We start from the raw sequence: 24,521 nt of genomic DNA on the forward strand, positions 1-24,521 counted from the left end.
AGGGCAGGGGCTGCTGTGCCCAGGCATCGCCCCAGCCAAGCGGCCTGTGCCAGCAGCACCAGCCCTGAGGGGACTGTGGGGACCTCTCTCCCTGGCCATGCTGGCAGGGACATGCAAGGTCTGCACGCTTGGACACAACTGCTTCCAGCCCGAGTGCCTACAGGGCTTTGGGCAAAGCCAGCAACCCTGATCTCTCCTGCTTTTTTTTTTTTCTGGGTCCATAAAGCAGAGCGGAGGGAGGCCCCCAGGCATGCCGAAACCACTGCCCACACTCTGCTCAACCTTGTCTCACTTACTCCTCAAGGCAACATCCCTCAAAGCCACCGCCTGCCTCCAGCGTACCCCTGTGCTTTATCTGTTTGTTGGCACGCTCAGATTGCAAACGCACTGGGCCAGGGACCGTCCTTCTGCTCTGTGCACACACAGAGCCTGCTCGGTGCCGTCCTGCTCGCTGGATACTGCCTGCTGCAGAGCTGCAGGCAGAAACTGGGATTGGTACAAATGAAATACAAATGGAAACATGCGTGTGTGTGTGTGAAGGCGAGAGAAGAGAGGTAAAGCTCCACAGCAGCAGAAGAAGGCTCAAAAGGATGCCCTGTATTCATAATGAAGGCCACTGTTTCCAGTTAATCAAGTTTGTCATGCCCAGATGCCCGTGCTTTTGTAAAATCACAGCTGAGATGACTCAGACTGGAAGCCCCTATGCTCCAGCAGACCAGTTATAGCACATCAAACGTGGCATCTTTTTTCCTGTTAGAGCAACGGGTAGACAGAAGCAAGAAACCAATCCTAAAGGATATAAAAGGTCTGTTCAAAAATGAGTGTGCTGTGAGCAGTGAAGAGGCACTCAAGAGAGGTGGTGAGGGCTCAATAGCTGGTGTCCCCTGTCCACTGTGCATCACAGAAGTGACACCAGGCCTTGGTATTTCTGAGTACCTGGGTGCATGTGCACAAAATCAACTTGCTTAGAGATTTTGTGTAACAAAAGCACAGCTGAACCAGCAAAGGGCCACACCACCCACCTGCAGCAAGGATTCCCCATGAGATCCTGGCATGTGCATGGTCCATCGCACTGAGCAGCCCCTTTTCTAACCAGCATCAGAAACCTCCTGCACCATCAGACCCAGTTCGACAAGGAGAAGGCAGCCCGTGTCTCTAACCTCAGCCTTCCTGCCAGATGAGAAGTGAGGAAATGGCAATATCCTTGCAGCTTTACCTTCCCTCTCTTGAGGAGCAAGACAATGTCGTGCTGCAGTCCTGACTGGGCTTCAATTCCCATTTTAGAAGAAGGAAGGGATTTTCCAGATGTTACTGGGAGGGAAGCATTGGAAGCCCCTGCACTGATGTCTCTGTTTCCCCCCAAGGGAAGGCATTAAGGAGAGGGTGTCTGAAGGCAAATGGGTATCTCTGGAAAGCACAGCAGCTTTGGGCTACTGCCACAGAGGAGCTCTGGAGGCCAGCATGTACCTTCAGCAATGCGGTGTGGGATGCATGTCCTGAAAACAGCTACAGCAGGGAGCACTGGCAGGGCAGCGCCCCGCACCAACTGGCCATGCCCCCCAAGGAGCAGGACAGGCACGGCGAGAGCTATTGCCCACAGCTGTGCCACAGCCCAAACACCAACCCAAGTTGTGCTGGGCAGGACGAGGCGAGGTCTGCCAGGCCTGCCGATAACCATGCCCTCATGCTCTTCAGCTCACTGCAGACGCCCTCTCTCCTACCTGTTACACAGGAAGTAACACTGCTGGGCTAAACACAAGCCAGCTAGAAAACCAGAGCACCGACAGAAAAGGAGATGTCTCCCAGTACAGTGGTGCTGGACCTGTCTTCAGTTAGGCCTGTCAGACCATGGCTAAGGATGCTTGGCCTCTGTTTAGCCCACTGCATTGCTAGACATCTCCATCTCCTGACACACAGCAGAGCAGAGGACCAAGTGCAGCCGTGACAACAGGGTGTTTCTTTGCAGCCACTGCTGTCTCTGCGGTATTGTTTCCACTGCAAAAGCCACAAAGTGCTGTAGTCATATACATTTGCTTTTGTTGCTTGCTCTCTCTTTTACTCTTCTGTTCTTTGTAATACATTAAGCAGTTTCCTCACAGGGAATGTAAGCATCATACTTACATTTCCATGTAAAGGTGACAGACTCCCACACATCTGAAGGCAACATCTCAAGAGACAATATGTAGCTGTTCCCAGCTCTTCAACTTAGTGATGAGCCAATAAACATTCATGCCTGAGGCTTATTAAAAAAAAAAAAAAAAAAAAAGAGAGAGAGAGAGAATGTCATTAGAACTACTGGAAAAGGAAGAGTACAAATACACTCAGCATGTTCTTCTCAGGAAAGTCAGTGTGCAATAAGCCAGTGTGGATTTGTAGCCGATCTGCTAATTTGCACCATCTCCTCTGGTATGAAGCTTAGGTCATATTAAATGGTATTTGCATGGGATACTCTTCCCTGAAAGAAGACAGACACCCTGCACTCACCACCGCCTGAGATCCTCACCATGAAAGATGGCAAGAGCATTGCAAATTCATACCTCTAAACTTCTCACAAAGACAGGCCTTTGGTGAGGCACACTGTGAGGAGAAGAGCGAATGTGATCTTGATTGGAACGCCAGATGGGTAATATCATGTGGAGGGGAAGCTTTGGATAAGGCTAACCTTATTCTTGGGAGCTCTCCTGGGTTCGCACCCTAGCCTGCAAGACTAACAGCGGGGCTCCATCTGGGTTGCCCTGGATGGCAGCTGAGGGTTTCACAATGGCACATTTCCTTCCCCTTTACTGTAGCTTTTTGCAGGATGAGGGGAATTGTGGGCAGTGTCTGCAGTGGGGAAGAAGCAAAGTCAGCCCTGGCAGGGGGAGTTGCCCCTGCACTGTGAAATGCCAAGGAACTGCTGGCTTCCACATACAGTTTCAGCCATTTGGCTGATGAAGGCCACATACCACCTCCTCTTCACTTCTGCCTTACGCAGAGCCAAGAAAGGAAGAAGTCTAGCTTGAATGAAGCGGTGCAAATATGAAGATCATGAACTCAAAATAAAGCTTTGGCCAAGGGTTTGGCGGGGATGCTGACTCAGTGGCTTGGAGCCTGTTATGTGCAAACTGAGAGCACTGCTTCGCCTGTACGCAGTGGAAATATTCCAAAAATAGTGACACACACTGCCAGTATTAAAATGGCTGTCTGCAGAAACTTTTTTATCCTTCTCTAAAAAAAGGTAAATGGAAGCTTTCAAAACGCAGAATAGTCCTCAGCTGATTATTTGAAGAGAAATGGTTCCCTTGTGATGTCCATAGTACCACATCATCAGCCCCAGGTGTTCTCTCTCTCAGACTCATTTTCTTCTTTTCCACCTGTAAGCACCTGTCAACAGCCAAACCTCACAGAAGATGCCCAGTTTACGTCTGGTCTGAAGGAACGTAACATCCTTAGACAGAGCAGTCTGACAATCTGTGGTTCACAACGACTGAGGCTAGAGCAGATGTCAGCATCCCATCAGACAGTTATTCTTGCACACGGTGCATTTCAGTCTTGCTTGGCTGACACTGATTTCCATCATTTATAATGATCCTAGATTTAGGATCTAACTTTCAGTATCTTATTCTAGTAATTTCAGTGACATTACTACTACTGCAAAACATGTTGCAGTCCAAGCAAAAGTTTCTTGGCATGATGCAGTCAATCTGCCTTACACAAGAATCCAGATAGATGAACAGAACAACCTCTTCCAGTCTTAGCAGTGATATAAATACACGAAGACCTGTATTAACTACAATATGCCTGTTCATCACCTGAGAGGGGATGGACTAGCTACCCAAGGAAGACATTAGAAGAACAGAGCTGCTCTTAGAAATATATCCAGGAAAGACAACTTGTTACTACCATCTAAGTAATCTCTCCATCAAGATCTGACACTCTCCAGAAATCACCAGCTTAACAAATGCATGAATAACTGTCTTCTACAATTTTTTATTCTATTATACTATTATAACTCTAGAGAGGAGTGAGGGACAGTCCAAAACAGGTAGGTGGGAGGATGAGAAGTGATCCAGGAGACTAAGCACAAACAACTGCATAATACATTTCAGTACTAAAGGCATTTATTCCTAGAAGGGGCCCTGAATGGCCTTTATACAAGTCCCCCACAAAGGCATACAAGCCCTTTTGCTGCTCAGTGTGGATCCCAACTTTGCAGCTCAGTTTCTCCTGCTTCTCTGGTCCCACAAGTTTTCTGTGCCCTGTGAACCTGGTTTTGGCCTCTCTGATGTCTGTCTCTTCCTACATACAGCCATTTCAGCTCATTGACCCATCCAGCCCTGCCAGCTGGCAAGCTGTGAGGACAGAAAGTGGGGCAGAAAAAGGAGCTGAGACACTTGCCATGGCACGTTTTGGCTAGTCAGTGCGGCAGGATGCTCTGCTCTCCCCGGCAGCCCTGAGCAAGCACAGTTGGCACACCAGGACCAGACCGTGGTCTGGCCAGACCAGGCATCACCCTCCCTCTTTGCCTGGGTGACCCAGCCCCACATCGGGGCTGAAGAGCAACAGCAGACCCAGGTGGGCAGCTCCTCAGGGTGCGGGGGCCACAGGGCAGCAGGATGGGCTCACCCCCGTCCCGACCACGCTCTCAGCTCTGCTGCCAGCACACCACGCTTGCACAGGAAACACTGGGCAGCTGCAGCAGGGAGCTACGTGAGCGTTAGCAAAGAGTGGGCCTTTTCCACAGCAGGGGAAAGTACAGGCACAAAGCTGCCTGTGTTTCTAAACGTTCACAGCCCACGGCTCCTGTTGTCAGCCAGGAAGGGTAATGGCTAATGTGCTGTGTCATTGCATTTCTGAGAATTTCTGGTTTTTAAGATCTGGTTTTTAAGGCAGGCAGGGGATGTTCTGTGTAATGCATCTGAGCATTGGGGAATTGAAGGCAAGCTGTGGCTTTTCACACTATTTCTACCAAGGCAATACATGAGGCCCAACTCCCTCTGTCGCACTCCTGAGAGTGAGAAGGAAACCAGCATCTCGCAAGTTACCAAGGTTAACGAGAGAGGTGCTGTCCACCATAACAGTTTTGGTAAACCTCCATCCTCACATCCTGGGCAGTCAGACATCCTGCAGCGGCCAGACCACAGCGCTCGCTGCAGCCCGGAGAGACCTCCACACACAGCACCCCACTGGGTCTCCCACTCTTGGCCACACCAACATGCAGGTGTGAGGTGCTGCTGTGTATCAGCAAGGCTTAAACCCATTTTACAGAGGAGGCCCATGTGATCACTCTAGTATTACAGATGGGGAAATGCCGTGGTTTAACCCCAGCCGGCATCTAAGCATCACGCAGCTGCTCGCTCACTCCCCCCACCCACTGGGATGGGGGACAGAATTGAAAAAAAAAAAATCTCGTGCGTTGAGATAAAGACAGTTTAATAGGACAGAAAGGAAGGAAAAATAATGATAATGATAATAATATGACAATAATAATACTAAAAGAATTAGACTATACAAAACAAGTGATGCACAATGCAATTGCTCACCACTCGCTGACCGATGCCCAGTTAGTTCCCGAGCAGCGATCCACCCCTCCTGGCCAACCGCCCCCCAGTTTATATAGTGGGCATGATGTCATATGGTGTGGAATATCCCTTTGGCCAGTTTGGGTCAGCTGTCCTGGCTGTGTCCCCTCCCAGCTTCTTGTGCCACCTCCAGCCTTCTTGCTGGCTGGGCACGAGAAGCTGAAAAATCCTCAACTTAGTGTAAACACTACTTAGCAACAACTAAAAACATCAGTGTGTTATCAACATTATTTTCCTACTTAATCCAAAACACAGCACTACACCAGCTACTAGGAAGAAAATTAACTCTATCCCAGCTGAAACCAGGACAGGAAATGAGGCAGAGGAGGAGGAAATGAAGCAGAGGATGAAATGACTTGTTAAGGTCAGCCAGCCAGTCCAAAGAAGGACAACAAATGGAACCAGATGCTCCTGTGACCCAAACTCCTGGCTCCCCACCACCTGTCCACAAAGCACCATTTAAAAGGACCTTCCATTCAGAGCATCTATTGCTGCATGCAAGGTCTCAATGGTCAGGTTCAGGATGGTGTCACCATTCTTTTCAGCCACCCCTTTTTGTTTCCATCACAGAAGAGCAGGCTTTTTGTTGACTACGTTTCTCTCATGTCCCCTACGTACACCACTTTCAGCAACTCAGTAAAAATTTGCTGAACCTTAGTGGCCGCTTTGCAGACCTGCAAGTTTACAGTGCAGCCTCAATGGAAAGTTACTGTGCATGCCTTGTACCCACACAGATAAGATGCACTGGGTTGGAACTACAGCTGCAGTGGTTATTTGTGTTATCCTGGAAGTTCCTTTAAGCTCTGCAGCATCAGTAATTCAGTATAAACACAGGCATCTACTTTCCTCTCTCACTGAGGCAGTTTAACCATTGGGTTTTTTTAAGATAGATGATATCAAATTCATGGCAGTGTTGACTCCTACTGATCTTCTCTCCAGCAAAGAGGGGCCTCTCCATCTACAGCTGGTTCTCCAGAGAAAGCTATAAACAGGCATCTGTATTTGCCAAATAACAAAGCTCTAAACTCCCAACAGAAGGTAAGGAGACAAAACTCCTTATCAGAAACTAAATCACCTGAAGAAAAAGAACCCCAAACCCTCAACAGCTGGGCAGGAATATGTACAAACAGAAGCTTTGTGTTTACTCCCCTTCTCGGGCTTATCAAAACTAGCACAACACATTCCCTGCAAACGGCTCATGAGAAAGGCAGAGAGGAGTAAGGAGTCCCTGGTGCCCCAGGCTAAGCATCGCCAGAGGGGCTCAGGGGAGCCGTGATCTACCACCGGGAGAGAAGCACGTCCATCTGGGGAACACAATTCGTGCCAAATATCAGGGAGAGTAGGCGTGAGGAGGAAGCAGCAGCAACTACTGCTTTCTGCAGGACAACATTTTATATTGCCTGAAGAGTTTGCAGGACGATGGAGGACAGACCTTGCTTGAGACCCCTGCAGCCTCCCCAGACATTTGAGGGAAGAAACAGCATCCGTGACTGCTGTTACTCACCATCACTTCTGTACCCTCAGTCATTAAGCCCGTGCCCTTTCTTCCTCTTGGATCCTCTGCAGCGGTCACTCTGCTCTCTGCATCCTCCTCCTCCTCCTCCTCTCTTGGTCCTGCCACGGTTCATCCTGTGACAACAGAGGCACCAGCAGCAGAGGTTGTCCCACCAGCAGGTAGCTCCTGCTCCAGGCTCTGTGTGCCACCTTGGAAAAGCCTCCACTCACCCCAGCTTCTGTAGTCTTGAGACTGACTGCCACGCAGTTGACTACCCATTCACACACATCACTGAATCCCATCCCTGCTGTCCCAAATCCCCTAACTGTAGGCTTGTCTGTTGTTTCAGAGGAGAAATCTCTGAGGCCTGTTGCTCTGTGATGGAAAGCTTTCACAGGAGTGCAACATAAACTCTTAATGCTCTTTGCTTCAAGTCATGCATTCAAAGTCACTATTGCAATTCTTTTCACACAGACAAAAACACCATCACATCTTTTTCTTTCATTTTTTGTTTGTTTGAAGGTATCTTATTATGTGACTTTTAGTATCAAAAAAACCTTTTAAAACTTCTTCACTCCTCAGTTTTGGGAAAATATGTTTTGCCCTCAAAGAGGAACTTGTATAAACCAAAGCTGAGACAGCAATGCCGGCAAGAGGATAGCCCCTAAACTGTATTTTATTCCATTTGCATATGATATGGGAGCAGATAATAATTCTCTTTAACGTACTGTATTTGCAATTCCAAAAGATTTGCTGAAAATTGCCTCCAAGTAATTCTTGGTCTGTAATACATCTAGTTTCTATAGTGTTAGACAATGCTAAAACTATCAGGAGTTGTCATCAGTTTAGGTGAATTTTAAAAATTCTGCATAGAACTCAGGTTCCAAGTTTTGCTTTTTCCCTCATTTCTAATATTAACTATAAAATACACACTTTATACTATAGCCCCATCCAATATTTTATCATGGATATTGGCTAAGTGTGACATGGAATACGCTAACCAGAAAAATAAATCAATTAAAAGTAAGCTGACATTAGCCACCCGTATTTGCTACCTCTACAGACAGGAACCTTCCCTTACCATTAGTGTTTGGCACAATGGCATGATGAGCAGACTACAGATGTTTCCCCGTGCACCAGGACCAGCCCCTGCCGCGAAATGCCCATAAACCAAGTGGACGTAGGCCAAGTATTCCCATCTCCCAGGAGGCAGAGACTCACCCCAATCCTCACAGCACCCACCCCTCCAGCCCCCAGGGACCACACGAAGAGTGAAGGGAAAACCCACGAACCACTCCACTCACTGCCTGCAGACCCGCAGACAGCTCCAGCTGGGATATCAGGCATCCCTGGTCACAGCCCAGCAGGTCCAAACCCAGCTCCCCGAGCAAAGGGGAGGCACGGTGCTGGCCCATGGCCCCTTCTCTGAGCAAAGCTTGAAGGCAATGGGAGGTGCGGACCGAAGAAGATGGCAACGTTAGCTCCTGGGGCAGGAACCAAGCTGCCAAGCACGCATCTGTAGGTGCGTTGAGAGGGGAGGGGCACCGTCAGGTACCTAAACTTGCAAGCGTAATGAACAATTTGATGAAGTCAGGCCCCTCATGCCCTCATGGCTGATGGGAGGGTGGGGGAACCCCAGGGACGAGGAGCTGTTTGGGGCTGAAATCTCACCTCCTGGCTGAGGTGGGAAATACCCCCATGAAGATGCCAACGATGCCGTCAGCATGCATAGGCAGAACTGCTCTGGGCTCTTCACGTGCTACTTGAATGTAATTGCTATCCAGCTCCTGAGGGGTTTAGCCATATTTGAACACTTTAGGGGGGTGTCTCTGCCCCACCCCCCACCCCGCCCGCGACTCTCATCTTCCTTATCATTAAACATCCCTTGCCCTCCAGGCAGCCTGCTTTGGTACAGGCAGGGAACAGTTTCTTTAGTCCCTGTCAATAGTGGATGGCCCTGTGATTCAGCCACGTTGCTTGCTGGTGATCAAGATGGCCGGAGGTAAGAGTCTCTCAGTCCCAGAGCTGGCTAAGAGCTCCACTTCAGCCCCTCAGCCAGCCTGGAGCCACACAAGTGGCGTTCAAGGGAGGCCAGCCAGAAAAATGCTGCACTTCCCAGTGGTCCTACACAGCCCAGAGACATCTCTGAACTGATCAGATCCAAGTTAAATTAATCTTGATATAATTAACACAACACCTGCCACCATTTGCTTGCTGGAAAAGTACGAATATTTAGCAGAGCTTCCTCTAAGGGCCTTCTAGGTTCTTAGTAAAGACTCCCCTGCTGTCTCCAGCCACATCCCCTGCCTGAGAGATGAGTCACGTAATCTTGCAGAAAGTAAACGCAGCGCTCATTGTGAACAAAACCAATGCAGGGTGCTGTCATTGGTTGTCAAAGGCCACAGGGTCCCTACTGGGTGATGATGATGTTTCCCAGCCTGTTTTACACCAGAGGACAAGAGGGGAGCATTGCATATGCTCAGGAAGGACTTCACCACCCCTAGCCTCGTACAGGCAGGGTTTGATTGCACCCAGGCACTGAGCAGCCTGGCCGAAGGCACAAGCAATACCCAAACGCTAATCCAAGCCTCTGTGGTGACACGTCACCAAATTCTGCTTCCATCTCAGACAGAAATGGGTGATGTTGCTCTTCTTGCCCACTTGGGTTACCGGTTCTGTGTGTTTACCTATGGCAGGCCATGGTGCATCTCACTCCTCCCCGCCTGGTGGCAGTAATACCTACGCTTCTGGATCTTATAGCAGCACCAGAATTTGTTGCCTAATGTTAAGGAAATGGTTTTGAAGATATCTATCAGTGACACTGTATCCCACAGCTGAGTTACACATGAACTCTTCTTGTTTGCTTATTTTGAAATGAATTGCAATAATTCATAAAAAGTGACACGAACTTACTATGCATATGCCTAAAACCTAGAGGTTTTTTTCAACTACACCGAGATTTTGATCAGAAGTTAACACAACCACTGCTTGCAGACCTCTTGAGAATTTACAATGAACGTTTCATTCGCTATTGTAAACTGGCCCATTACTAGTTTTGTCTGTCTGCTCTCAGACTCACCAACTTCTACTCTGTTGTTTCTGCAGAGCTGATGGTGGCGGGAAGGGCTGGTCCTCCAGCTCCCCACAAACTGCTGGCTCTTACCCTGGTACTGGCCTCCGAGGGAGGACCCCAAGGGCTATGTACACAGCCACTGGGACATCAGGCACGGCAGCCTGGGGTAGAGGTTGGAAAGCCGAGCACAAACTGTTTCATTACTGGGATGGGGAGCTTTACTGACATGAGAATTTTGTGGGGATGAGTGCTGAAATGCTAAAAAAATCTAAAGGGATCATTTCCCTTTCTCTGCTCACTGTTATACAACACGTTTCTTTTCCGCTTTTGCTTTCACCTATATCTTAAGTCAAATAAGATCATTCTCTGTTCTCCTTTTATATTCATAAACCGCATGAATTACATGATGAAAAGACTACATATTACATTTCATGTCATTTGTTGCTTAGCATATGCCACAAGCAGAGGGAAATTTTTCTCTTCCCACCACGAAACATTGACATGGATACAAATCTAAATGTCCATTCTGTACAGTACTATAAACCACTGGTGGTTTGTCTCAGCTGGGAAGAAACCACATCCCAAAACATCCACATTTCCCACAGAGCAGAGCTCCCCTTGTCCCGCCAGCACACAATGAGCAGAGGGATGGACCCTGCCCTACTCCCAGCCTTCCCCAGCCAGGACCAGTGGCCAGAGAGGACGGCGTGACTGGCAGCTCTCCGTGCGGCTCCCCTCCCCTGGAAAGCACCAGCTCCCCACAGGAGGCCAGAGACACCCAGAGGCACCCCGGTACCAAGGGCTCCCTTAGCAATGCGGAGAGGGTAGGGCTGGCATGGCACAGCCTCACTGAGGCCACCAGAAGCCCCAAAGAGGCAGCACAGACATCTCTGTTTCTGGTCAAATTCCTGATAGCACCATGTACATCCATACCCATTACTCTGCCAGATAGCCCCAGGCCTGAAAGTATCCTCGCTATTGTCTGGGCGATGCAGCGCCATAGTCAGGCTGGAAAACAACTGCAAATTCAGGCAGCTGGCTCCTTGGGGTGCTGGGTTCACAGGCTGCAGGACAGGATCACCCATGTCCAGTCACATCACTGTTGCAGGGCTAACCCTGTAATGGTAAAGTCAAGGGATTTTGTATGATCACAAACCATCAGGACATTGGTTTTACCCACTGTCTGGGCCCACTTGTCTAAGGGTGAGCATGAGAGCGTCACCTCCTCCTTGCAAAAGGAGCTATGCAGTCAAGCATCCTCTCTCACAGCTAGGTGGCTTAGGTGTCACAAAAAAATACAGATGCATAAAGATGGGTAAAACAAGACTATCTCTGTGCATCCCTTCCCTGCACCTCACAGTTCGGGCAAGGCACCAGAGCAGGGTCTGGTGAGCTGCTGGTGCACACGGATGTGCAGGCACATGAGCACACACACTCCGATGGGGACTAGTTATGTGCCACTGTCGTACAGCCTCTCCTGGACTGACTTACAAATGAATGTCTTTGTGATCTCTGTTCCCTAGACTACACAAGTCAGCTCCAGTCAGCAGTAACTTGTTATCACCTTTGCTTTATTTGGCTGGGTAAAAATGTGGAAACCAGCCTGTACTTTCAGTGAAAACCACAAAGAAACAATTATTAAATAACAGAACTTAAACATTTCCAAAACAAGTTAGAAAACAGATCTTTTTATTAGGATCAAAATCATCGCGGGGAAAAGGAAAAAAACACCAAAAAAGAACAATAGCTGGGCATGAACACATACAGTTAAAGGAAGAGCACAGGCTGCACAACTTCTCTCCTGACTTCCTGACAGAAACCTTTGCCCCGTTGCTGAACGGCATCTTCAGCAGGGAAGGACAGAAAACCAGTCGTGTCCTATCTGCCTCATAAAGACATCTCAAGTCTCAGATTCCCATCTCAATGGGAAAAATCCTTCCCAGACTGGGGTTACTCCAGTGGCGGTGCTAACAGCTGCCAGGGCACCCCCAGCCCTCCCAGGGCTGACAGCAGCAAGGCAGCACTAGGGCAAGCTGGAGCCAGGACACACCAGCCCAGCAGGACAAGGCTGGCCCAGCTCTGTCACCCTCAGCACCCGAAACGCTGGCATCTTCTCCAGTGCAGCTCAGAGTACCGTTCAGCCTTCGAAGCATGTACTGGAGTCGACTGTCCCCTGCCTGTCCCTGTCAGAAAGTGCAGAAGAGAAGCAAAGCTGACTACATCCCCCCATTTCGGTGACGCTGGCCCCTGTTCACCCAGCGTCACTGCCACTGTGCTGCCTACAGGCAGCTGCCACCCCAAGCACTCGGCATCACATTTTTGTCATTCAATTCACAGCATTTGAGGAATGTTTGTACTGAAAGGAGACAGCGCAGCACCATGAGGAGAAGAATTATCATCTCCCTCTTACTGTGGAAAATCTGATTCCTATGGCAGCCTTAAAAAGCAGAGACAGGCTGAATCACCACCAACACAGCACACAAGATCCAAAAATCTCCTAAACAGTCACAAGACAAGGAAACAACAAGAACAACCACCTATAAGTGGGTGTCACCGATGCAGAGCTTTGCCATGTACACAGACATGAAGGACTTCCAGGTAAGCATGCAGCCGGCGCGCCAGCTCCCCAGCCTAGGACAGAAGCATTCAGCTTGGTTTTGATTTTGCTGGGGGACTTGCAGACCTCATTGGGTGGCATTTACAAGGCAGACCTTAAATCCGTTTCCAAGGGATTCATGGCACAATGTCAGCACAATATAAAACAGGGACAAAATGACAAGGGAAGAGAGGAATGCAATACACACCTCCCCATCCCTTTCGGCCCCAATCTGTCCCATCTCTGCTTTTGCTCTACCATGCCTTTCTAGCCCATTGGGCTAGTTTAACACCAAGGTGCCTTGCTTCCGACTACCAAAATGCACTTATACACTAAATACCTTGCTCTGGCAGTGCATCCTAGAGCACTCCCTGCAGCCTGACAGCCTTGCAGCCCCTGGCAGCTTTGCCAGGGACTCAGCTACCTGCTGCCTGGGACTGAGACCTTGCCCTCTCCTCACCTCGTCCTTCTTCCCTGCAGGTCTACCCCAGCTGCTCCACTCGCATACCTCCCCTGAGCAGAACAGGACGTGTGTAGCAGGAAGACTTGCCTAAGAGATTCTATAAATTGCTGCTGTCTCTGCAAATAACACCACACTGAAAAAGCCTACATGCACAGGCAGATGGCCAGCTTAATCAGCTTGCAGTAGCTAAACCATTACACTAAAGGCACTAATGCTTGCACTGATGAATGATCTCAGCATTATAATCAACGTTACTGCCAAAATTACACACCCAAGCCCCAGGCACCCTTCTGCTGCAAGCTAGTGACAGAGCTGTTTTAACTCACTGGCAACCCGAGCAGTTAGGTTCTGGCGAAAGGTAACCAGTAGCCCCCTACCATTACAGGGCATCGAAAGGCAAGCAAGCCAGCGTCACCTCCTGGGGTCTGCACGCAGCAGCCCCTACCACCACTCCTGGCCCCGTGCAGCAAGCGGTGAGGGCTAAATCACAAAGGGTCTGGAGCTCAGAGGAGCGATTCAGATAAACACCCAGCACGGCAGATACCTAACTGAAACCTCCATCGAGTTGTTTTTTGCAGGGTCTGTGAAAAATGCCTTGAAATCTCCTGAGAAGAGGCATTCTCAGGAAATTTCTGGCAGGTCCTTGTTTCTGTCTGGGACTAGCAGGCCACCTCAATCTGCCTGTCATGCCTGCCCCTTGCAGGAACCGCTGGCTGGTGAAGACATGGCAAGCCGTGGGGTGGGCAGGGAGCAGGAGGAACCACCCCTCTCATTTCAGGCTGTCCTCTAGGGCTCCACAGGTTAACTGCAGGTCTATTAACAGGCAAAGCATCAAAGAGCTGCCCAGGTTTTGTTTGTTAGTGAACCTGTCAGCCCACTGCAGCGTAGCCTTGAAGCCACGCACGTGCTTTTTCTTATATTTTCTTTTTCTTTTTTTTTTTTTTAAATGAGGTTAGCAGGCCTGACACCTCACATCTTTCCCGTGCTAAAATTTTCCGGACCAATTCTTACACACAATGAGACTATGGGATGCAAAGGACAGGTGTCATTCATAGGCTTCAATACAGGGTGGAACAGCAAGCACGCCAGATCAGTCATCAGTTGGATCCAGGAAACAGTCCGAGGCGTTTTCCTGGCTTTCCACATCAACTACAACCTCTGGGTCTGGCATTTCCTCAGGCTCTATCTCCACTGGTAAATTTTCTTCCACGAGAGGCTGGGGCTCAATGCCTTGACCAGTCTGGGCAGCGTCTGGAAAAGAAGGGAGAACTGGTTTATAAGTGCCCGCACTGTGCTCATCCCCATGGAAATCCTCCCCCAAGTCCCTGATGCCACAGGCTGCCTAACCCGCTCAGTCCCATCTCCCCAGGTATCTGCAAGCCAAATTTCAATTCTCTCTTTAACTACTCATTTATTGAGCTGTTCATCGTGGCTTTGTTTGTAAGACACTGGTGCTGAAGCTCTCTGGGCTCAACTACCCAAAATGTACCAAAATACCAAAGTCAAATCTATTCACTCCCATCTGAGTAATTAAAGCTGGCTAACAGCACACATTTAATATGTTCTCACCTAAACACTTTTCCACATACATCTCTGCTTTTTACTTATTTGTAGAAAATTTAAATATGGGATACTTTGTTAGTCAAACTGACAATGTGGAAATTTTTTATTAAAAAGTTCTACACTTTAAGTATATTAATATTAAACAATGATCTGAATGACTTTTTTTTTTCTTCCCTTGCACTATGTTCATGAGTAGCACTTAATTTTTTGAAAGCAGGGCAAAGCAGCATCCAAGGTTAGACATAAAGCATAGCTGAGCTGCTGAGAGGCTGTGCATGGTACAGCGAAGGATACCAGAAGTGGAGACAGCAGTGCTGAGACCAGGCTATGACCTACGTAATGTTGCTCCAGTTCATGACGTCGCTGCTAGACCTACTTCAGTTGATGATGGTGCATTACTAGGGAAGGTGTGGCCCATGTTCGTGTTTGTGAAACAAAATTGAGGGAAACAATGCAAGAAGTGGAGTATTAATATCAAGCACTTACAAAACAGGAGATTTCTGAAAGGTTTTTGTCGCTGCACTCTCTTCACCATACTGTGCTAAAGCTGTGGGGTTTTATTCTTGATTTCTTTGCAGGATTTAAAATGCAACTGTATTCCCACTTTAGCACCAATTTAAGGAAATACACAAGCCGCTGACTTTGATGGGATTTGGCTGTGTTTGCAGTTCAGCATATTGGTGGATGCTGTCCTGAAGATGACTGCTTACAAAAACAATACCAATTCTTATAAAATGTTGCTGATGAGAAGGGTGGGTGTGATAAAATTGCAGGAAAACTGCTAAGTTTGGAGGGGTTGCTGTTTTTGTGAGATGTGTATTTTAGCACAGGAGATACTGGAACAGACAGTCTGCAGTCTGCTGGCAGTACCCTCTGCGGGATGCTTATGAGATGGCTACCGTGACATCTCACAGCTAGATGAGGGCAAGAGCTACTCCTGTGCAGAAGCCAAGCATGAATAAGGTACTGATAAATGACCTGCTGCAACTTCTGTCGACTGGACAAGATGCAGCACCTTCCCTGTGCTAGCGAGTCCCAGGCCCCTCTCTCCAGTCAGCTCCTCCCCCATCAGTCACACACATCCATTTTGTCCTTCACCCTCCTAAACAGGCTACCTGTCCGACTTAAGTCACTAGACCCACCAGGCTTTGAAGGGCAGTCGATTTGGGCAGCTTGAGCCTCGACATGGTCTCCATTGGGGGGGCTCTTCACGCCTTCACTGGAGACCACGGACATTGTTAGTCCGTCATCCTTCTCCTCCTCTGTAAAACCGAAATCAGAGACTTGAAGGAAAGAGGTCCCCCACATCCCAGCAGCCTTGGCACACTCATTGCGAGGCTGGACCACCAACACACGCGTGCGTCTCCTCCTCATGTGGCACTGGCTCCGTTCCTGGAGAAGACAGATGCCGAGTACGGAGGGCCACTGCCAACCTGTCAGAGACCAGCTTGGCCATGCTGGCAGGATCACAGCTTGAGGTGGCCTCACTGGACATGACAGATTGCACTCAGGGACTGGTGGTGACAAAGGACTGCCACCAGAAGCCTTCAGGTCCTTTCAGGATCAGACCTGAAGGAGGCTCAATTTTCTTGCCCACAGAAAAGGCTTTGCTGTGTTTCTTTCCGGCCAGGAACACATGGCGGCAAGCATGAGGTGAAAAAAGGAAAAGCAAGGTTTAATTCAAGACCCCACTGGTTGTAACAGTTGCCTGTCAGCAAGCAGCTTTCTGCTCCACCGGGTCAGGGGAGGGCTGGCTGGAAGACCAGCAGCCACCAAGCTGAGGCCATTTCAACCCCAGCCTGCACAAACACAGTCCTCTGTGAGACTCACCCCAGGGAGCAACAGCATTCTCCACTCACCTGAAGGCACTGGGATGAACTTGTGTTTCCTCTTCATGCAGCAACATATGACTGAGGACACAACCACCACCAGGATAACTGCACCCCCTGCGCATCCTGCCAGGATGTAAATGAACCACGGGTACTGCAGCAGGTCTCCTGCAAGAAGGACAGGGCACTGTTAGTTACCAGGGTGGAAAAGCCTCTTTCTCCAAACGGGAGACACCCTGCAATCAGATTAGAGCATGTGGGCATTATTATTGCTTTGGTTTGGTTTGGATCAGGGGAGCTGATATTATGAACTGTGGCACATTGTTCAGTTATGGTATGGAATTTTTCATTGAGAAGAGAGGCTTGTGTTACTATGCTGTGTGCATTTATTTCTGCCTACTCTGACCAGTAACATCTAAGATAATTCCTAAGTTTTAATCAAATTTAACAGGGAAGGTGGTGGTCTGAAAGATACTACATTTCAACAAGTTTTATGAAAACAGGCAGCTGAGAAGAGGAGGGAGACCTAAGCTAGCATCTCCTGCTGAAAGAAAAGCTGCAGAGTCTACCCTCAGAGCTCGTATTATGCCCCAGAGAATCCACTTAGGACAGCCATATAACAACTACGCCAACCTCAAAGCGAGTCTGATCAGAGCCTGCACTTCCTCAGGCACCAGAGACTCCAGCCACCAGGGTCAGAGCTGTAGGAAACTGTCGTCACTGCTGCTCGGGGAAGGATTTCTCTTTATTCCCCTTCCCAACTGAGATCATGCAAAGTGCCTAGCAGGAGGCGATGGCTACAGATGGCTGAGCAGAAGGCCACACACAAGTCGGTGGTAATTATTACCCAGTTCAGAGTCCCTTGCTCAGGGTTGCCGTGACAGTCAGACTTGTTGCTGAGCAGGGAGGCTGGTAGGGGGCATCACAGACTTGAAGAAGAGAGACATCCGTGCAGACTCGCTCCTTCACTAAGACAATTTGCTCCAACCTGGGGTAGCTGGTAGGAAAACTCTTCTTCCCAATATGAAAAAACCATACAGCTCAACTGTCACTATAATACAATTTCCTTAAAACTCCTTAGGTAAACCCAAACCATCCCTTTTTGAATCATCTGGCTTCTTTTTGTCTGTGTGTGTGCCTGCACAGCACTGCACTGGGGGAAACTAACAGTCTCATTTGGAGCTTGTTTTCGAGACCCCAAATGCACAAATTGCTGCATATCCCCAGAGGCTGGGAAGCGTTTCAAACATTCCAGGACATACTACACGCTGTCATAGGCCACATACTCACCAGAACAGTAAAACCAACTGTAGACAGGTGCTCCTGTGTGTGAAATCACACATACCCAAAATATTTTTGGAGTGCTTGTTCCAGTCTCTTTAGGAACAGTTACCAAGTTAAAAAAATCTCTACTCAGAATTAAACTTTCAGCAAATGAGAAACCATTTCCCTAATGATTTTATTTCCTTTTTGATGAAAGCTTAGAGAATATTCCCAAAGGCATAAATATATGCTGGAAATATTTTTTCCTGACTATTTTTTTCCTAAAAATCTGCCATTTGTTAAAAAGGTCTTTTTGAGGTAAAATATTGTGTTAAAAATCAGTCATAAACAAGTAATAAAACAAGTAATGAATCAATAAAAGCCTTTTATATGTATTGACTTGTTAACTTCTGAATCCTCTGCTTCAGATCCTGCATGATCAGAGTCCTTTGGTGCCTGGGAAGTTTACGCTATTTCTGCCAAATTGTTTTACGCTAACAATCATTCAAAATTAATTTCATCAGCCAACAGGTTGCCCAAATAGGTTCTTTTACACAGATCTTATACCTACAGTGGAAAAACTATATTCAGCCCTTTGCCTGGAGCAAACAATAACCCACAAAAATAATGAGTTAGTCTTTAATTAATTAAACTCATTTCCCTCTTAATTTTACTAATATTCAGAGCTGCTTTAGTTCACTTTTTACAAATGTGGTTGCATTTGGTGACTAAAAAGTAGAATTGCTGCTATTTTCTTGCTCTCAGACCCTTCCAAATATGTGCTCATGCGCGTGCCCATCCCAACAGAGCTACCCCTAAATTCTCCTGTGGGCTTTTCAAGAGGAAATGGGGAACCGATATCACACCCAGGGGACTGGGCAGCCACCCAGAATAAACAACGGTAACTGTCAGCGCTCATGTGATTTATCACAGGGCTTGACTGAACAGCTCATGGATGTTTGCATCCTCACTCCCCAGTGCCTCAGCCAGCTTGGGTTTGACTACGCTGAACAACCTCCGACCAATTTAACTGGACAAAATTAAAATCACTGCTCCACAATCACAAATGCCAAACTTGTACAGATTGGCCAGCGGTGCCAACACGATCAGGCATGAACAGCCCACGGCATTTCTGTTGAATGCCAGCACACATGATACAGGGTTTACATCAGTAATTTTGCTTTCACACCAACTGTATGCCAACCATAGAAAGAAAAGACAATATCTGCTGTAGAGTTGGTGTGTCTCAGACCTAATTCTAAAATGCTAGGTGCTATTGCACAGTACAATTTCCCCAGTAGCAAAGGTGATTTAATTAATTACAGCTAAATTACTCAAAAACCTTATGGTTAAATTATGCCACCCTGACGTAGTTTTGATGACCATCTTCGCTGCCAGAGAGGAGAAAAACCTTCACTACTGGAGATGCAAGTGAAATCACACTCAAGGTTATCTAATCAAAAATTTTTTTTTTTTTTAAATAAATGTGAGCTTACAACACAGACCAGGGCTTTGTATCATGAGGTTCTAGCAGTTTTGATCAGTCCTAGGATCCGGATTTTCTGTCTCATTAAACTATGGCCTCATTCAAGCAGAGTACTCGGCATTTATGGATAGCTTGCAAATGGATAAAGTCACAGCCTTCTCGCAGAACTACATATCCGAGCAGGGACATGGAGGGAAAAAACCCTACATTGCATAAGGAAATGACTTGTGTCTTTACCCCAACCACCTCTGATGGTGTGGGGCTGATGGAGAGACATTTGTATAGACTGGTAAATCTTTGTGCAGCTGGCCTAGATAAGGAGAAAAGAGACAAGGCAAAACACCTCAGCTGAGTCCAGCAGCAACAGGGCTGAACTAGCAGAGGTTTTTACAGGGATGTTGCAGAAACTGGAAGGCCATCTAGCTAATGGATGAATGTCAGAGCAGGAAGCAGCTCGTGTTTCTAAAGCAGCACAGAGGGTCGGTGCACAGGTGGGTGCAAGGTCTCCATCACTGGGAAGTGGGAAAACAGAGACACAGAGATCCATCCTTGCTGCAGAGCTGGGTAAAGGACCTCCTGAACAAACTTTCATCCCTTCTGTGGTTGAAGGCTGTGTCAGTTCGAGACACGGGAGGGAGAAGGAAGTCTAGGGGACACTTTCTAAAGGGAGGATGTGGTAAGTCTGGAAGGCAGCTGCCAGAGGACAGAAGAGTTCGGTATTAAGCAGCCAGCAACAACTCCTTAGTTTTCTGCCGCAAAAGACCAAAAGGGAGATTTTCTGAAGACGCCGTTACTCACCATAGCTGCAAGACAGCACAACGGGCCTGGTCCTCGTGACACTGTTCCCGTGGTAAACCTCACATACAAATTCCCCGGGCACGGTTTTGTCCAGGCGAACCTTCTTCCCACCGTCCTTAATGCAAGCCTCAGGGGCGCTCAGCGCGGTGCCATTCAGCAGCCACCGAAAGCTGGTGCTCTCGTCGCTGGTCACGTCGCAGGACAACTCTCCGGTCCCATTAGGGAAGCACTGGATACCAATGGCCGGCTCTGGTCACACACAGCACGGGGCAACGGGAATAGGGAGGAGAAAGAGAGGTAAGAAGCAGACTCAGTGAACAGGAGCTGGACAGGAGCTTCCCTTACCGGCAGGTCTTGCTACCACCACATTTACTGGTAGCCAGAGAGCACAGAAATAAGTAACCGGATTCTTCAGTGCCTGCCCCCAGCCCTGAAATGCTTAGCAGTGCCCACTCAACCCTGCTAGTGACTCTTGGTCCCTATTTTGGGGATGCCACAAAAATCTGGTGTCACTTCATTTTCCTTATTGAAATCAAAAAGCAAAAAATAAAAGCTCCTGATCTGAGAGGATGGTGGAAACACCCAAAGCATCTGCCAGCCAGAGGCTTCCTCTGTAATCAGCAGATAACCGTAGCTTCAGAGGAGACTCAGCCCTCTCCTCCACCAGAGGTTTGTACTTTTGCTGTCACTCTGCCTCTTGTTCCATTTCAGTGAGGAACTAGTACAAATCATGCCCAACAGAGGTACCAACACCAGACACCTGCAGTGAGATAGGATGACCCAGACTAGGACAATTTAAAACAAAGTAATGAATCATTGATCTTACTACATTTTCCTGAATTTCTCTCTTTCAGTCTACTGCAAGGAGCCACCTATTTCCTACATTTGCCGCTCTGCAAATACAGATTAGACAGAGAAGTGGTATGGTTTTATGACAGTAAGAGTAACATTGAGAACATCTGTGCAAACATCCACGTAAATAAGCTCAGAAATCACTTTCTTCAACTAGGACATCATCTTCAGCTAAAATTCACTGACTCCAGGAATACTTTTGCTGGGAAATTGTTTCCCTGACTTAGGTGTGGCAACAGAACATAAGGAGGAGACAAAAGTTCCCAAAGCAAATCCACTGAAATGGAGGTTAAAGCCAGGACACTTCTGCAGTCTTTGCCTACTTCCAGTCTAAGCCCTTCATCTTCGTGCCAAGGAGTCACATCTTTGACCTACTCTCCGTGGCAGTTCCGCCCATTTGCGCCCGAAAGATGTAATGATTCATTTGTCTTCACTGAGACCAGTTTGCTCAGACATTTTCATTACGATTTCATACGCTTCAATTTCTCTTAGAGGCTTGTGTAAGTGAAAGCCCTGCAAAAGGAACGGTAGAGATGAGGACCAGAGCAATGGTCACTGGCTGACTAGAGCACTATTCAGCAGAGGGGCAAACCCATTTAAACCTTCACCACAGTAACCCAAGCAATGAGCTGGATCCTCTACAGAAGCGATTTTGTTTCTGTCTTCTCACCCTGCAGATGGATGAGCAGGCACACAAAGGGGAGCAGCAATTCTGAGGCCATAGGGAGGACAGTAGGGAGACTGGCACGGCAAGGTACCTATACCTGGTCTCTGAACAGACCCAGGAGATGCTGACCTCCAAGCTGCTCAGGGGCAGCTAAGAATCAGAAAGTCACACCCGGATTCCTTTAGTACCTTTCCTCGGCTGCATGAAGCAGGGGAAAAACCCAGCACGCCTCAACCCAGACCTGCACAGAAGTCCAGTTCAGTTTCCAGAGCCAAGTCAGGTAGGGTTAACTCCTTAAGGAAGTGTGTCCACAGGCACCAAAATGCTGTCAGTCAGTGAGAGCTTTCGTGAGAGCCATCAGGAAGAGTACTCTGGAAATGGACTGAAATCTCCAGCTACATGTCTACATACTGTAGGCTCAACTTTACAAACACTTCATGCTGCTGTCTCTTACATGAGGGAAAAACAGCACATAGCTCAACTGACTGGCTACTTCAAGGAAGGCTCAACAGACAGGAGAGACTGACAACCCAGATGCAAAAAGCATCCCTTAGTTTACACTCACCATTACTGCTCCCTGAGGTGCCAGAGGCTTACAAAGCTGTTTCAGAGGCACCTATAGCTCCTGCAAGCTCAAGCGGTCTCTCAGGAAGAATTTCAAGGCACCAGCTTCCAGCCAAGCTCACAAGTTCAAAAGCTACTTGTTGCTAAGAAGGCCACTTACCAAATACTTCCAGTGTAAAAAATCTGGTGGTGTTGTGAAAAACAAACTCGTATTTTCCTTCATCCTCTTTCTCCACACTCCTCAGCACTAGAGAGCCATTCTGCAAGTTCAGGCATCTGCCGGTAGAAGTGCCGCACTCGGCCAACAAAGTATCATTTAAGACAGCTGTCAGGCATCTCACATCCCTCTTGCTCATTCTGGAGAAGGTCTGCAGACTTTGAATTCCCATAGAAAAGACTGCTGAGCCGCCGCTGAGCACACCGGTCCAGGTGACAGAGCCTGAAAGGAGAGGCACGGAGTGTGGGCAGTGAGCTTGCCGTGTCCATCCATCCTCTCGGCTGCCTTCCAGAAAGGCAAATGCCCAGGTGAGACGTAAGAGGGACAGACACACCCCACCCCCACCCCCCCCAGTGACAGGCTGGGGTCACCAGTAATTGAAAATCAGAGGAGTGGGAAGCCGTCTATCAAGGCCAACTTTCCCCCCGATAACATGGCAGCGGTGCACACACCATGCACACAGGGTGACGAAAGGCTGAGCAGCTGGTCTCTTCTCTCCCCAAATTCGACATGACTATCTACCACCCCCTCTCAGAGCTGGGAGACTGTGCAAAGATCCTCAGCGCATCAATGTCATGGATCTTGTACAGAGGGTAGCAAAAACAACTGCTGCCTGCACAGCTGCTTTTATCCAAAGAGTAAGGTCGCAGTTTTAACTTGAACAAGTCTCACACTATCCTTGCACATTATTAAGTTGCTGTACACAAATCAGAGATGGGTAAATGAAATGGCGACAGCAACTCGGGGACTAACCCAAGGTCACACCGAGCATTAGGAGCGGGACCACACTGCTCTCCAGCCCCTCCAGTCAGCGTTCTGCGTACAAGAACCTTACATTCTCCGCTGAAATGCTTTTACAGACACAGTACACTGAGAAAGTACTACATTGTTAGTTATAATTCATTTACTAAAAAAAAAAAAAATCATCTGTCTTACTTTGGTCTGACTGCCCTTTTCATGCATTAGCAGTTACACTATTTGATGTCTCCCCAAACCTGGTAGAGTCCTTAAAAGATCTTGGAGCAAAATTAAGGTGTCTGCTCATCTAGGCAAATCTGTGCCAACTTCATAAAGAAAAATCCCACTTACCATGAGTAACAGTTATTATCACCAGCAAGCACTGCAGAGTAAAAGGAGAGCTGAAATCCATTTTAAAGAGCTCCTTGCATCATACGCCGAGAAGACGATCTGGCTACAGAGCTCAGTGAATATAGCATTCAGGAAATGATGTCAGAAGCAAGAGTGAAAAAAAAAGAAAAGAAACTCCATAGTGGACAGACTGAATAATGTTTCAAAACAGATCTGCAAGGTTTTGGGTGACTGAACTCGAGCTGAACCAACGCAAGCCACAATGTGCTCTGCGAAGTCCCACACCTTGGAGCTAGCTGCAAGTGTGAGAATAGGGCTGAGAGGTGAGGAGAGACAAAAATATCTCCTGGTCAGCTCACCCCATTTAGGAAGATGCTAACACCGAGACCGGGCAAAGGCGAAACACCTATTTCTTTCATCCTTTTCCAGTGTATCGAAGTACAGCATCCCCACGCAGGGAAGAGAAATCAGTCCAGTCAGATAAAGCACTGCACATGCAGACCAGCTGATTTTCTGAAATACCAACAACGATCCCTCACAGAGAGTCGCACCAGCAGGAGGTGTGGGAGAAGGCTCTCTGTATGCAAAGGCTATGTTGCCAGCCTGAACTTTGCTGGGCTCTTCTAGTGACCGAATGGCACCTCCCATGCAGGAAAGGGCTCCGTACAGCCGCCCCAGGCAAAGAATATAGGTTATGGGAAGTTAAGTGGCATTGCAAAACTGGACTGAATGCAGCCCGAAAGCCACCCCGGCTCCGTTTGGAGTACAGATCCCAGAGACGAGACTGGAATGCCAATCTTGAAGAACCGCTGTGAACCAGTTATCTACAGGGCCACTCAGGGCCAGAAGCTTTGTTCACGCTCATTGAGATGGCTTAAAGCACGCTGGCATTTTGCACTGAGTGCCGAGGTGGATTACACAAGCAACACAGCAGAAACCGTCTCGCTCACTGGAGGAAGTAAACCGCCATAGCATTAGAGCTAACATCTGGATTTTTTTAGAAGC

The 24,521-nt window shown here is 48.1% G+C and overlaps 1 protein-coding gene across 1 annotated transcript; it reads right to left on the reverse strand.

The window, feature by feature from the left end:
* Nucleotides 1-13,905: 13,905 nt before the first annotated feature.
* Nucleotides 13,906-23,577, reverse strand: LOC127029335 (uncharacterized). The gene is made up of 6 exons (XM_050914907.1): nt 23,517-23,577; nt 22,371-22,649; nt 20,128-20,376; nt 16,611-16,748; nt 15,894-16,013; nt 13,906-14,439 (listed from the first exon to the last, which is right to left on the reverse strand). Exons 1-6 carry the CDS (start codon nt 23,575-23,577, stop codon nt 14,279-14,281), a joined length of 1,008 nt encoding a protein of 335 aa, XP_050770864.1. The 3' UTR covers nt 13,906-14,278.
* Nucleotides 23,578-24,521: the final 944 nt, after the last annotated feature.

This window comes from Gymnogyps californianus, chromosome 1, assembly GCF_018139145.2.
Source record: "Gymnogyps californianus isolate 813 chromosome 1, ASM1813914v2, whole genome shotgun sequence".
NCBI classification, from domain to species: Eukaryota; Metazoa; Chordata; class Aves; order Accipitriformes; family Cathartidae; genus Gymnogyps; species Gymnogyps californianus.

Excerpts from the sequence above, each read along its gene's own strand:
- LOC127029335 (XM_050914907.1), bottom strand. The coding sequence starts at position 23,577 with ATGGATTTCAGCTCTCCTTTTACTCTGCAGTGCTTGCTGGTGATAATA. Across the intron at positions 22,650-23,516 it reads GATAATAACTGTTACTCATG|GCTCTGTCACCTGGACCGGT; the intron begins GTAAGTGGGATT and ends CTCTCCTTTCAG. Across the intron at positions 16,014-16,610 it reads GTTCATCCCAGTGCCTTCAG|AGGAGGAGAAGGATGACGGA; the intron begins GTGAGTGGAGAA and ends TCGGTTTTACAG.